Source organism: Strongyloides ratti (assembly GCF_001040885.1).
Source record: "Strongyloides ratti genome assembly S_ratti_ED321, chromosome : 2".
Taxonomy (NCBI): Eukaryota; Metazoa; Nematoda; class Chromadorea; order Rhabditida; family Strongyloididae; genus Strongyloides; species Strongyloides ratti.
Window position 1 is genome coordinate 1,812,877 of NC_037308.1, and position 13,618 is coordinate 1,826,494.

At 25.4% G+C, this 13,618-nt stretch overlaps 7 protein-coding genes across 7 annotated transcripts; 4 read left to right on the forward strand and 3 right to left on the reverse strand.

Moving 5' to 3' along the window:
- Positions 1 to 1,332: 1,332 nt before the first annotated feature.
- Positions 1,333 to 4,026, forward strand: SRAE_2000054200 (Formin, FH2 domain-containing protein; the record flags this gene model as incomplete). The annotated part of the gene is made up of 3 exons (XM_024651384.1): positions 1,333 to 1,489; positions 1,538 to 2,205; positions 2,254 to 4,026. The coding sequence occupies 3 exons, from the start codon at positions 1,333 to 1,335 to the stop codon at positions 4,024 to 4,026; spliced, it is 2,598 nt and encodes an 865-aa protein (XP_024505067.1).
- A 154-nt stretch (positions 4,027 to 4,180) lies between these two features.
- Positions 4,181 to 4,546, forward strand: SRAE_2000054300 (Hypothetical protein; the record flags this gene model as incomplete). The annotated part of the gene is made up of 1 exon (XM_024651386.1): positions 4,181 to 4,546. One exon carries the CDS (start codon positions 4,181 to 4,183, stop codon positions 4,544 to 4,546), a length of 366 nt encoding a protein of 121 aa, XP_024505068.1.
- Positions 4,547 to 4,702: 156 nt separating this feature from the next.
- Positions 4,703 to 7,207, reverse strand: SRAE_2000054400 (Large subunit GTPase 1 homolog; the record flags this gene model as incomplete). The annotated part of the gene is made up of 6 exons (XM_024651387.1): positions 4,703 to 4,862; positions 4,907 to 5,175; positions 5,319 to 5,507; positions 5,554 to 6,832; positions 6,881 to 6,999; positions 7,052 to 7,207. The coding sequence occupies 6 exons, from the start codon at positions 7,205 to 7,207 to the stop codon at positions 4,703 to 4,705; spliced, it is 2,172 nt and encodes a 723-aa protein (XP_024505069.1).
- A 195-nt stretch (positions 7,208 to 7,402) lies between these two features.
- Positions 7,403 to 8,090, forward strand: SRAE_2000054500 (Enoyl-CoA hydratase, mitochondrial; the record flags this gene model as incomplete). Its single annotated transcript, XM_024651388.1, has 2 exons — positions 7,403 to 7,862; positions 7,906 to 8,090. The coding sequence occupies 2 exons, from the start codon at positions 7,403 to 7,405 to the stop codon at positions 8,088 to 8,090; spliced, it is 645 nt and encodes a 214-aa protein (XP_024505070.1).
- Positions 8,091 to 8,230: 140 nt separating this feature from the next.
- On the reverse strand, positions 8,231 to 8,940 carry SRAE_2000054600 (MOB kinase activator-like 4; the record flags this gene model as incomplete). The annotated part of the gene is made up of 2 exons (XM_024651389.1): positions 8,231 to 8,536; positions 8,584 to 8,940. The coding sequence occupies 2 exons, from the start codon at positions 8,938 to 8,940 to the stop codon at positions 8,231 to 8,233; spliced, it is 663 nt and encodes a 220-aa protein (XP_024505071.1).
- Positions 8,941 to 9,299: 359 nt separating this feature from the next.
- SRAE_2000054700 (Nucleoredoxin) lies at positions 9,300 to 12,356 on the reverse strand (the record flags this gene model as incomplete). Its single annotated transcript, XM_024651390.1, has 4 exons — positions 9,300 to 9,563; positions 9,617 to 10,709; positions 10,757 to 10,953; positions 12,324 to 12,356. 4 exons carry the CDS (start codon positions 12,354 to 12,356, stop codon positions 9,300 to 9,302), a joined length of 1,587 nt encoding a protein of 528 aa, XP_024505072.1.
- A 323-nt stretch (positions 12,357 to 12,679) lies between these two features.
- On the forward strand, positions 12,680 to 13,369 carry SRAE_2000054800 (Anticodon-binding domain-containing protein; the record flags this gene model as incomplete). Its single annotated transcript, XM_024651391.1, has 3 exons — positions 12,680 to 12,806; positions 12,861 to 12,916; positions 12,983 to 13,369. The coding sequence occupies 3 exons, from the start codon at positions 12,680 to 12,682 to the stop codon at positions 13,367 to 13,369; spliced, it is 570 nt and encodes a 189-aa protein (XP_024505073.1).
- Positions 13,370 to 13,618: the final 249 nt, after the last annotated feature.

Genomic DNA, 13,618 nt, shown 5'->3' on the forward strand with positions numbered 1-13,618 from the left:
TTATTAAAATTTTAATATATATATATATATTTATCCAGAAATATAGTTATAATTTTATAATCTTTTTCCTTTTTTTTTTTGTCTTTTTAAAATGTGTCAATAAATAATGATTCTACAAAATGAGAATAATAAATATATTATAAAATATAAATTTATTGTAATAAATAAGAGACAAATTTTTTTGATTGTTAAAGAACAGTTAGGAAAAAAAAAAATTTATATCACTAAAAGTATTTGTATTATTTTTATGAATGTGAAATAAAATAATTTCCACAATCCTAATTTTTTTTTTCCTCTTTAACATTATAATACAATTTTATTTAATATATTTGCCTTTTTGTATTATTTTTATCATTAACTTTTTAGTAGTATAGTAAACCACATTTGACCCTTTCTTACAAAAATGTAAAAATGTTGATTTTAAAATGTACACATATATTTATTTATATATTATTTTATAATAAAAATATCTAGTAATAAAAATTATATATTTATTAATATTTTGTTTTTACAGAACCAATGGTTATCATTTTTTTTTATATTAATATATGTGTGAAAGAAGGAGGAAAATTTTTATGAATGATAGTAAAGCTAATAAATTGCCATTAACTCTTTTATAAATTTTCTTTTTTTTTTTTACAAATATCACTATTATAGCGATTGATATATAGTAATAAAATAGTATACTTTTCCCTTTCTCTTTTTAATCTTTAAATATAACATAAAATTTATCATCATCTTAAAAGTAAGATGATTTTTAATATTGGTATATCTTATATATATATATTTTGAAGATATTGGAAGAAAAAAATTTTTTTTTTCTTAAAAATCAAGAATATTTTTTCTTAAGTTCTTTAACTTTTTATTAATTAGATAAATTATTTATATTTTCTTTTTGTACTAATTTCATTTTTCTGGTCTAATTGATAACTCTTATAAATATTTTATGATGAAAACTTGTTACTAATTATGATAAGTATTGTTTAATTTTTATTATAAATCTATTATATATCAAACAAAAACTTTATTATATTTGTTATCAATGAAATAGTATCATAAAGTTATAATTAAAAGTATATTAAGAAAATTAATTTTAATTTAAAAAGAAAATATTAATAATCTTTTTGTTTACTTTTAAAAAGCTTATAAAAGTATTTTGAATTGATTGAATTGTAATTAAACGCACGATTACCTGTGAATTGTTATTATATAAATAATATATATGTATCTTTTTAATATATAAATATAATATTTTAGTTTTTATTTAATTATTTATATATAAAAATCTCTCCCTCTCTTTTGTTGGAAGAATTTTTGTCTACCATTGACTTCATGAGTGACAAAAGTGTTTTGATAAATCAAATTTATCAAAGATTAGAAGAGATAACAAAAAAGGACAATGATAACTATCAAATTGAGGATTCATTTAAAAGATTATTAAACCAATTAGAAACTATTGCTTCTAATGGTGAGAAAGAAAATAACAAAGGTAAGAATTTATTAATTTTTTTTTTTATTATAATTATTTTTATTATAGTTCAAAGTATAATATCAACACCACCACCACCACCACCTCCACCACCATTATTACCAAATTTAATTAAAAAAAAACCATTAAATAATGATAAAAAATGTGAAAATAATATACCTAAATCTTCACCAATATTTATCCCACCACCACCCCCTCCACCAATATTAATTAATAAAAAAGTACCACAATGTGATAAAAAAATAGATCCTGAATCATATACATCAACATCAAATGTTCCTGATCCACCATCAAATAATAATTTAAAACCTATTTCATGGATAAAAATAGATGAAAAATCTCCAAGACGTGGAAGTACAATATGGGATACCAATTCAATAGTCAATACTGAACTTTCAAATAAAATTGATTTTGCCAAAATTGAGGAATACTTTAAAATTGATAATACTATAAAAAATGATCTATTAAAAGGAATAAATAAAATTAATAATAATATTAGTAAAGAAGAAAACAATTATAGTGATATAATTTCACATAAAAATGAGAAAGTTAAAAAGATTAAATTATTAGGTGATAAAAAAATAATGAATTTAGATATATTTTTAAGACAATTTAAAAGTGATAAATTGTTAGGATATATTGATAATAAAGAAGGATGGAATATTGGATTGGAAAGATTAAGAATCCTCCAATCATATCTTCCAGATGAATCAGAGGTAAAAAAAAGAATTTGTATTATTTAATAAAAAAAATTTTTTTTTAAGATAAAATTATTAACTGAGTATACTGGTCCCGAAGTTGTGTTGTCAAAAGCAGAAATATTTCTTAAATCTTTAGTTTCAATGGAAAACTATAAACAAAAGATTCTTGAGATGGTGTTTTCAGAATTTCTTACTATATCAATGAATGAAGTGCCATCACAATTACAATGTGTAATAAATGCAACAAAAGAAATATTACAATCAAAAATTCTTCAACAGATTCTTGTTACAGCATTAGAAGTAGGAAATTACTTAAATAGAGGAAAGATGTATGGAAATGCTACTGGAATTCGATTGAAAGGAATAGAAAGATTTGGTGACTTCAAAACCGTAAAAAATGATAAAAATTTTATAGAAGTTTTAGAAGAAGTAACAAGAAATTTTATTGAAAATAAAGATATATTAAAATATTTTCCAGAATTAGATAAAGTTCAAATGGTTAGATTAGAAATAATTCAAAATGAGTTTAATGAACTTCAGAAATTGATGAATATTTTAAAAAATGTTGAAAAAAATGGATATAAATGTAATGAAGAATTAATAAATAAGGGAGAATTATTTTTTAAACAAATAAAAGATATTTATGAAAATATTGAATTAAAGAAAAGACAATTATGTGATTATTTTCAAGAGACTCCTAAAGAATTTAATTTGGAATCAGCTTTTAAAATTGTTTTTAATTTTGTAAAATTATTCCATACTGCTCAAAGAAAGAGTAATCAAATAGGAGATGATAAAATAAAGAAAGATTCTGTATCAGAAAAAGTTGCTCAATTTAATAAGACAAATAATTATGGAAACAATTTTTATAAAGAAAATGTAATATCATCACTACCATCATCACCATTTTTAGATGATAATCAAAATAAAGATAATGGTAATGAATTAGAAAAAATTTTAAAAAAAAGAAGAAATAATAATTATTTGGTTAAGTCAAAAAATTTTGTCAGTGATAGACTAAGTAATGTATCAAACTTGGAAGATTTTCTTAATGAATCATTAAAAGATGATAGAAATCCATTATCTATTAAGAATAATAATGATACTATCTTAAAACAAGAAACAGAAATAATAAATGAAGGTAGTATAAAATGTAATAGAGAAGTACAAATATCTCCCAGTCAGAGTGAAAGTTCATTATCATATGATTCATCAAAAAATTCAGATGATGATAGGGAAGATGATAAAAAAAGTAATCTTAAAAAAAATACAATTGTTACTATTTCAAGGGATGATGGTTTTGAAAGTGATAACAAAAATGATAAGCAAAATATTGTTGAAAATCCGGTAAAAAAAGAAAAGGTAATTACTAGTAAAAATAATCATTCAACGACAAATGTTGAAAAAATATCTAAACTTAATTTTGGTAAACAAAATATACATACCAAAAAAGTTAATGAACCAAGTAAAGTACCAATGACTCCACCATCTAGGAATCTTTCTTCAAAATTAATTTTACCAAGGCAATCTCAAGTTTTATTAAAAACGCCAGTGAAAAAAGATGTTGGTGAGGTAAAATCTACCATCAAATCATGTATAATACCTAAAAAATCTTCTCCTCCAACAATGACAACTACAGCAAGTACTGCAAGTCGTCCACAAATTATAAGAACTGGTAGATTAACAAAAAATTCTCCAAGTATGGAAAGTAAGATACCATTACCTAGTTCAAAGACACCCATTCTTCAACCACGAATGACTAGAGCAACACTTCTTGCCAAGAAAGCTAAAGAAGAAGCTTTAATAAAAAATCAGAAAAAAGATAAATGGATTTGATATACTTTTTTTAGTGAAGATTTTACCTTTATCTTACTATTTTAATTTTTTATGCTTTAGTAAAAATAAAATAATATAATTTATTCTAATTTTCAGTTGATTTAATTTATACATATTATTAATAATTTTCATCTATTATTAATCATATTATCAAATGACAATTTCATTACTATTTCAATATATAATTTTATTAATTTTTTTACATGAATTATATTCATTTCAAATATCAATAAATTTAGATAAAAATAATCATTATGATGTAAATAATTTTGAAGAATTTGCTAAAGTAACATTAGATGAATTTAAAAAATGTTTGCCAATATTTTATAAATGTCTTTCATGGAATGATATTCATGAAGAAAGATTCAAAGTATGTAATAATTTTTATGATATTAATTTCATGAAAAATTTTGATGCAATGAAGGAAATATATTATGAATTAGACATTGAAATACACAGATGTTGGAAATTTATAAATCCCTTTACACCAAATATGGATGATTTCTTTTATGCTAATTAAAAAAGAAGTCATTTTTTTTAAATTTTAATTAAATAGTCAAAATATTAAAACTTTTTTAACTTAAAAACATCTGTTTTATTTTTTATTTTAAACAAAAATAACAAATCTGGTTGAAAATCAACAATAGGAGACAGAATTTAAAGATGCATGGTGTATTTAGAAGCGAAGCTTAGTAAAGAACCATTTGTTTTTTCCAGTCTTATATTTTTCCTCGAACTCCTTTTTAATTGAGGCAAGAGCCTTTCTCTTGGTATTTGGTTCTTTGACAGCATCCTTGTTAACTAAGTTTTTGTCAAATTCAGATTCAAGAGAGTATCTAATATGTATTATATAAAAAAAATTTTTTTTTTCAAATCTTACCTGGTAGGGATGACATGACTGTATGAGATGACTTTAAGGAATGGACGAACCTTAGATCTTGAAGCAACCTTCTTTTTTCCCATTTTTTTGGTAACCTTCAATGGGTATTTGTCAATACCAGCAACAAGGGCATGTCCATATGGTTTTTCATTAGATCCATCATCATAAGTCTTGACGACAACAGCTTTACGTCCAGCAAAACGTCCACGAAGGACAAGGACAACTTTACCAGATTTCATTATCTTAACCATTTTGAAAGCTTTTTTTCCCTAAAATGATAAATATTAACAATAATTCTATTTTAAAAAAAAAAGTATAAAAATCGTAAAAGTACGATATCACGAAAAAAAAAAATAAAGAGATATTTAATAACAGATAAATATTTAACAATAAAAGAAACAATTATTTAGACATCAAGATGACTAAATTTGTTCCTTAGTTTAATTTTCTTCGGTTTCTTTAAAGATATCTTTCCATTCTCTCCTTTTTTAGGCATAAACTTTTCTTTTGTATGAATAGTTGATACTTCACTGTCGAAGAATTTACTGTCAAGTGATTTCACTTTTCCAGTATTACCTTCAAGTAGATTTCTTTTAGATATCTAAACATAATTTTTTAATATATGAAATATAATAAATAAAACATACCTGGTCTAAAACAAATTTATTTCCTTTGTTCTTTTTACATAAAATTTCTTTGTAAGTCCAGTTATCAAAAGTTTTCTGACTCACATTTGGAGGAGCTTTAACCCATTTAATAATACCATCAACAACATTTTTCATTATTAATCTTGCAGCTCTACTATAATCAGGAACTCCAGAATTTGACATGTATCCTTTAGCAAAAGCGACCGTTGTTAAGAGATCCATTCCATTTGTATAACCATCATCTTTTTCAAAATCTACTGTTTTTGGTAATATAATTGAGTATGTTACTTCAAATACTTTTTTAGGTACACGTGCAGCTATTAAACACCCAGCCTCAAAATGATCTTTCATTTGATTTGCTGGTAAGATACCATTTATTAACATTTCAGCAGCATTTAAAGCATAAGATGGCATTGTTAAACCTGGACAATCACATAATGTAAGTTTATCATCAATTATAAATGTTTGAAAATGTTTCGTTTTACCAGGTGTTGCTGAGACAGAAACTTTTTTAGATCCAAGAATTGAATTTATTGTAGATGATTTACCAACATTTGGATAACCTACCATTCCTATTGTTGCATGATGTTCACCAAATTCTGGATTTATACAACTTCTAAAGTAATCCATAAGTTTATTTCCATCCGTTATATATAATAATTCTTCTTCTTTAACTAAACAATTCTCATCCTGTTTTGATGTGGTTGGTATATCCTCTGACACTTCATCATCTGTATCAGGTAGAGCTTCTAATAATTTATCAACATTAAATTCAGCCATATTTTCTTCATTTTTTTTTGCTGCTGATAATGCAGACCAAAATACAGCAGATATATTATTATCTAAAAAGTACTTTTTCCATTCTTCTATTTGCTCTTTAGTTAAAAGATCAGCTTTATTAATAAGGAGGATGTTTCTTTTACGATGATCAACTTCTGAAACATAACTAACAAGATCACTAGATCTAAATAATAATGGATTTCTAGCATCAACTATTTGAACAATAACATCACTTCTCTCAACAACTCTCCAAAGTTGCCTCCAAAGTTCCAAATTTCTTTCAAATGGTGTTAACATTACCGTTGACTTTTCTTGAATATCAGCAAGTTTTCTACGCCAATCCAAAAATGCTTCATTCTCAGCCTTAATAAGTTCTTCTTTAGATTCCCATTTAACTTTATAAGGACGTCGTGGAATGGGTAAATTTGATTCTAATTCTTTTCTTTGTGCTTCTGTAATATCAAAAGATTTTCTTGAGACTACTATTGATGTTTCTGCACTAGAATGACAATAATAAAATGATGGATATGGGAAGAAAGCCTCTTACAGAGAAAGTATTTTGACTTGACTCCTATCTGCAGAAAACTCTTTACCAGCTAATTCAGCACTAGCCATAAATTCATCTAACGTATGTTCATGTGTCTTTGAATCAACATTTTTTTCAACCTAATAAATAATAAAATTAATTATAAGCATATATTAACTTATATTAACTAACCTTTAGTTCATTTAAATTTTGAAATTGTGCTCCATCCGAGTCTTTACGACTCCTGACATATGTTTTACGTTTTTCTTCAATGTTCTTAACTAACGAATTACCTAAAGAAGAATTTGCTCCAACAGGTTTCGCGTTTTTGAAACGTCTTTTTGTCATATTAATAGGTAAAAAAATCAAAAATATATAATTTGAAGTAAACAGTTTGGGGAAAAGGGATACAGAAAAAAGTGTCAGAAAATAGGTGTAAGAGTATGTAAATTTTTGCTTTGGAGAAACGCATACACTTAGTGATCATATATTGAAGATAAGTATATGTTATAAAAATAATGTTATTAATTGATAGTGAAAATAATGTTTTTGTCAACTTTTCGTAATAATATTATTAGAAATAATTCTCTAATTATCAAGAAAGTTGTTGGTACTCAAAATGATATTGCTCTAGTAACTTTAAATAATCCAAGAACATTTAACAGTCTAAGTAAATCTTTGATGACTGAATTAGAAGTATCATGTAAGGAAGCTGAAAACGATCCTTCAATTAAATATATTTTACTTACAAGTTCCATTGATAAAGCATTTTCACAAGGTGCTAATATTAATGAAATAAGTCAATATACTTATGAAAAAATAGTGGAGGAAGATTTTCCAAAACAATGGTACTTTTTAGATGACATTAAAAAGCCAAAATTTGCTTTAGTCAAAGGAATATGTTATGGTGGTGGATTAGAATTGGCATTAATGTGTGATAAAATTTTAGGAACCAAAAATGGCTTATTTGCTCTTCCGGAAATCAAACTCGGTATTATACCAGGTATGATGATGGAAAATTTTAACTTTAATATGTTATTATTTAGGATGTGGTGGAACACAAAGGCTTCCCAAAAAAATAGGTAAATCATTGGCTATGGAAATGATTTTAACTGGTAATAAAATGACAGCTGTCGAAGCTTATGAGGTAGGTCTGCTGGATGTTCTTCTTCAATCTACACCACAAAATTCCTTAGCAGAAACAATAGAATTTATAGAAGAAAAAATATAATAATTTTCTAGGATCAGCTTTATTTTTTTTATCTTAAAATATATGTTACAAAATATATACAATTAAAATTACAATAATAAAAATAGTAATTGCTTAATAAAACAATTATAAAAAAACATAGCAGAAAAGGATAACACCGTTTATTTATCATCTTTAATTTCGGGTATTTCAATAGGTACAATTAAATGTTCCTGTGCCATTAAATTATATTTAGTTACAAAAAGCGTAAACCGAGAGCATAGTCCCGTTTCAGCTTCAAATTGATCAAAACAAGATCGATGATGAAAATAAGCGTGAGCAAAAATTCTGTAAACACGACGGCAGGTAGAACCAATTTTTGAAAGAGATGATTCCTTAATGTCAACTCGAGAAGGAAAATAACGATTTGAATTAAGTAGCGTTGCTGCTCCATCTAGCGTATGTCGTGTATAGTCAATTGCAGAACACTTAAAATTAAATTATTATTATAAAGATATTCTTGTCATAAACTTACATTTTTTGGTTCTTTATGAGCTGCACAAAGGAATAACCATTGTTCTGTGGCATTCATTTGGGGACATGATTCAGGATTACATTCAATTTGCAGCATAACTGCCAATCCATTTAATTCCATACAAAATTGTCTTAAATGCTCATACTTCCAAACTCCATAATTAACTCCTTTAGGAAGATCTAAAATTTGAACACTACTTTTCTTAAGATGAATATTTTGTTGAATTAATTGTTGGACATTAAGTGTTGAATCCATCTTCATAAAATCCATTGGTGGCCATTCATACCAATCCTCTTTCCTACATCCACACTCATTACGGCGGTATATAGCCCTTTCAACAGAAGTTTGATTTTCCATATTAGTGATTAGAATTTTATACTATAAAATGTAATACTTTAATAATATCTATATATTACAATTGAAAAATATGCAAATTCTTGGTGGTATGAAATGATACGAGATCTAAGATACAATAGATGATGTAGTAACACCTCTGAGGAGAACACAATTCCAATGCTTTAAACAACAGAAAGCCGTGCCAAGACTTTTGAGCAGTTAGCACTAATTGTTAATATTTTTTAAGCTACGAATATTGAAAATGGCATAATGTATCTTAATAAATTAAGAGAATAAACAATAATCAAATAATATATTATTATCACTAAATTTATAAATATATATAAAGTAGAAAAAAAAAATGATCTAGAAAAAAAGTTTTATGATGTTTCTTGAACCATTGTTTTATCTAAAGCTTGTTCAATAACTTTCATGGGAATGCCCCCAACTTTTTGTGTCTTTTCAGTTTTTGATGAAGGTAGATTTATCAAAGGTACTTTATCATTTTTATAATCTAGTATAAATTGTGATATGATGTCTCCTGAGACATCCGGATTGTCACATAAAGCTAATGTTCCAGAAAGAATGTCAATTATCGCTATCAAAGGAAGTTCCGCATCACCAAGTCCTAGATTATCCATTATCTAAAAAGACAAATAAAAGACACTATTTAGTAAATGTAAATAAACAAACATACATGATCACAAATAGGATCTTCACCAGTATAAAAAATTTGTATATTATCTTGAATAGTCATAATACTATCCATTGAAGCTAGTGAAGTACTTTTTGTTACACCTGTATTATTTAATTTATCTTCATCAGAATTTGAATTATTTTCTTTAACTATTGAATACTCTTCACTAATTGGTTTAAGAATTTCAACAGAAAATTTGACGTCTTCTGGTGTTCCTTCCGTAAATAGTACTAATGATAAACCATCATTTAATCTTGATGCTGTAGCTTCATTTAACTCATACATTGGTTTTCTATTCCATGGAAAGTTTTTACCAAATTGATCATATAAAAGACAACTTTTTCCATGTTTTGTTATAATTTTATCATTTTCATCAACTATAACAATTGCAGGTATATCTGATATGCCTATGGTTTTTGATAAATTTCCCAATCTAACTTTATCATAAGGAAAAGCATACCATGGCATTTGGCTATAAAACGCTTTGTAAGAGCTTTCACTTAAATCACTACTACAAAAGATAAATTCAATATTTATTTTAGATGTTTTCATTTGTTTATAAATTGGTATTAGTTGTTTAACAAGATTTTTACATGGAGGTGCCCAATTTGCTCCAAATATAAGAGCTTTAACAGTTGAAGAAATTGTTGAATAATCAACTTCAATTTTATTTTTTTCATTACCATCTTCATCTTTTTTATACAGTTTACCTTTAAATATTGATGACAATGGTTCATCAAACCATGGATAATTAGCTCCACATGGATCTTCCATTAACCAACGTTTAGCTTCATATGTCATAATCTTCTTTGATTCAGTTTCAATTAATGTAAGTAAAGGAATTTTACTATAATGAAGTGTTCGTAAAAATTTCCCTAGAAAAGATGGGGAATCAATGTTCAATCTGTACCATAAATCTTTCTGATTAGATGGGATATTTATTGAATTTAGGAGATTTGTGTAATCACAATTAGAGTTATTGTCAATATCAAATAAAATTACTACATTTTCTCCTACATATGATATACCTTCTGTTTCCTCCTTTTTAATTTTCTTTTTCTTTAAACTAAAGAATTGTTTCAATTTTGACGACCTAAAATAAATTGTTTAAATTTATAATATTACTAATGGTAAAAATACGTTTTACTATTCTTATCAGCATTTTTTTCCTCATTAATTCTATTTGAAATAAGTTGTGGAATAAGTATATTTAAATCAAGATGCAATCGATCACTACTTTTTAAAAGATAAAAAAGTACAAATTTATATGAATTAAATATACTTCCAACAGTTGTCTCTTCATGAACATCTGACTGTATTTTAAAAATTTTCAGCTGCTTTAGCCCTCCGTGATATAATTTTTCAAAAGACATGTTTCTAAAAAAGTTCATATTAAATTTAAGAAAAAAAAAGAATAAATTTGTGTATTAAAATGATGACAAATAAAAGGGTTAATATCATCTCAATACTTCTACCGACAATTTGATGCCGTTTATCATAAAAATGTACATTTTATATATCTGTTTTAATTCCAATGTTTATTGACATAAAACTTATATAAGTACTTGTTAAAGAAAAATAATATAACTATGTTAATCTTATGTAAATAGACTGGCACAATTACAACAAATGAATGATTTTTTAGTATAATAAAAAGTCCACTACTGGTAGTAAAAGAATAATTAACTTATTGTGACAAAAAAATAGTTTTTAAAACTACTGGATAAATATATATAAACAACTATTTAAAAAATATTCGATTATAAAATAATACAAAAATTAAGATGAAGAATCAAACAAAAATCATTGTAACTTAATGAGAGGGAGCGTATAATATATCAAAGATAGAAAAAAAAAGAAGATACACCCCATATAATAATGGAATAAATTATTCCTCACATATAGAAAAATTGTTAGACTATTACAGCGAGAAACAAAATATGCTAATGAAGACAAAGAAGTATCCTTAATATACATATATATATTTTGTAGATGAGAATAATATATATCTAAATTTAAAATCAGATTAAGCTAAACAAAGTAGATGAAAGCAAAAAGTTAACAGAGAAATAGTAGCGGAAACGAAGGGAATAGAAAATGATTAATTTTTAAAATCTTAATATAATAAGTAGGTAAAATAAAAAAAAAATAATATATCATTTCAAAGAATTAAAATATTATTAATTGTATCTTGTGAGAAAAGTAATGCCAGAACACAAAAGTTTTTTCCTATTGATATTGTTATTAGTGTATATCCTCTCCTGACAACCGCGCCAAACATGATGATTACTGATGATTACAAAACATAGCACTATTATATTATAGTTTATTGAAAATATAGTAGTAAGGCATAAATGGAGAAATTAAACACAGCAGGTCACGAAAGATGTTGTCTGTAATTGTTTTAGTTACAGATTTGTGACGACTTGTAATGGTAGAAAGCGGTAGTTGCCCTTTTATCTTCTACATATTTCAGTTAAGGATTGACAAAATTATGCATGTTGATTTTTTATTATATCTTTAAATTAGATTATATATATGTAAAACATCCATCTTTTTAATTAATACTTTCCATTTAAATCATTTTGATAAGAAAAACATATATCTTTCTCTTGATGATTCTTTTGTATAAAAATAAAATCTTTTTTGACAATTTTTAACGGTTAAATTAAATTAAAATGAAAAATAATTCTTCTTACCAAAACACAAATAAAGCAGATGGTGGTTGGCGATTATTCATTATGCAGATTTTTTATGAGGCGCCCTGTTAAACTAACTTTCATTACCCTTAACAGCTTCTATTAAATGAAGGGAAGACGCACTTTTCAAAAAACACGTTCTCTTCAAGCGAATAATGAAATATTCCTTATCGCTTTTTGGCTTATGTGAAAAAATGTTTTTAATGATATTTATTTTATCTTGTTATTATTATACATTTATTTTATTATCATGATAACTATTATTCTTTGAAGTTTAATAAAAATTTTTCTTTTAGCGATAAAGGGTTAGCTATTAGATCTAACCTCCGAGGGACTCAGGCTTCTTAGTTATAACATCATCTTAATGTCTTCAGAAGCCTTTTCTATGAGTTGTTTTCCAAATGATGACGATTATCAAGGTAGTTTGAGCGCTCTTTTTGCTCAAGGTTCTTTAATATCAATGACCTCCAGAACAGGAGAAGTTCTTGAAGGTATTTTATTGGCATACCATTTAGATTATCAAATCATGGCTATCTATATTCCAGAAAGTAATGATAAGAATCCACAGTTAAAGATAGTAAATATGCATCACTTTAATGATGTAAGTTTTTTTTTTTTTTGATGATTTGTTTATTTTGAAATAAAATTATAATTTACATTTTTATAGGTTAAAATACTCAAAGCCCCTCAATCAGGCTTTAAACTACCATTTCCAACTACGAGTACCTTTGAGGAGCGAAATAATCGGATGGCAGCAGCTATAAAAAAAAGAGAACAACAATGTATGAAAGTGCAAATATCAAGAGATGGGCAAGAAGCATTTCTAGTTCTCCAGCAGACTATTGATAAAATAAGGTGGGATAAAAAAGATATTGTGGTATTAGATTGTGTTCGGATAGTTGAACCTTACACACCAGAATGTGTTCATCTTATAAATGGTGATGAGGAATCTAGTGTTAGCAATAGAAGATCATTGGAATATGTTACTAATTGTTTAAAAACAAAAAATTCCATATTGGAAAGAATTCTATCTTCTTCTAACAAAACTGTTTAATTTTCTTGACTCTTATTAAATATATATATTTTGTTGTATTTTTATTATTATAAAATTTAATGGAAAGTTATGGCAATCGTTATTTTAGGACGGTCGTCATTTTTAATTTATTTTATATATTTAGATTTATGTTTATTAATAATAAATATATGTCTTTACTTTTGTTTTGTTTTTTAAATTTTAAGATAAAATGTAGAAGAAAAAATTAAATAGAAATTTTACCATAGAATTTATGGAAAGATAAACAAT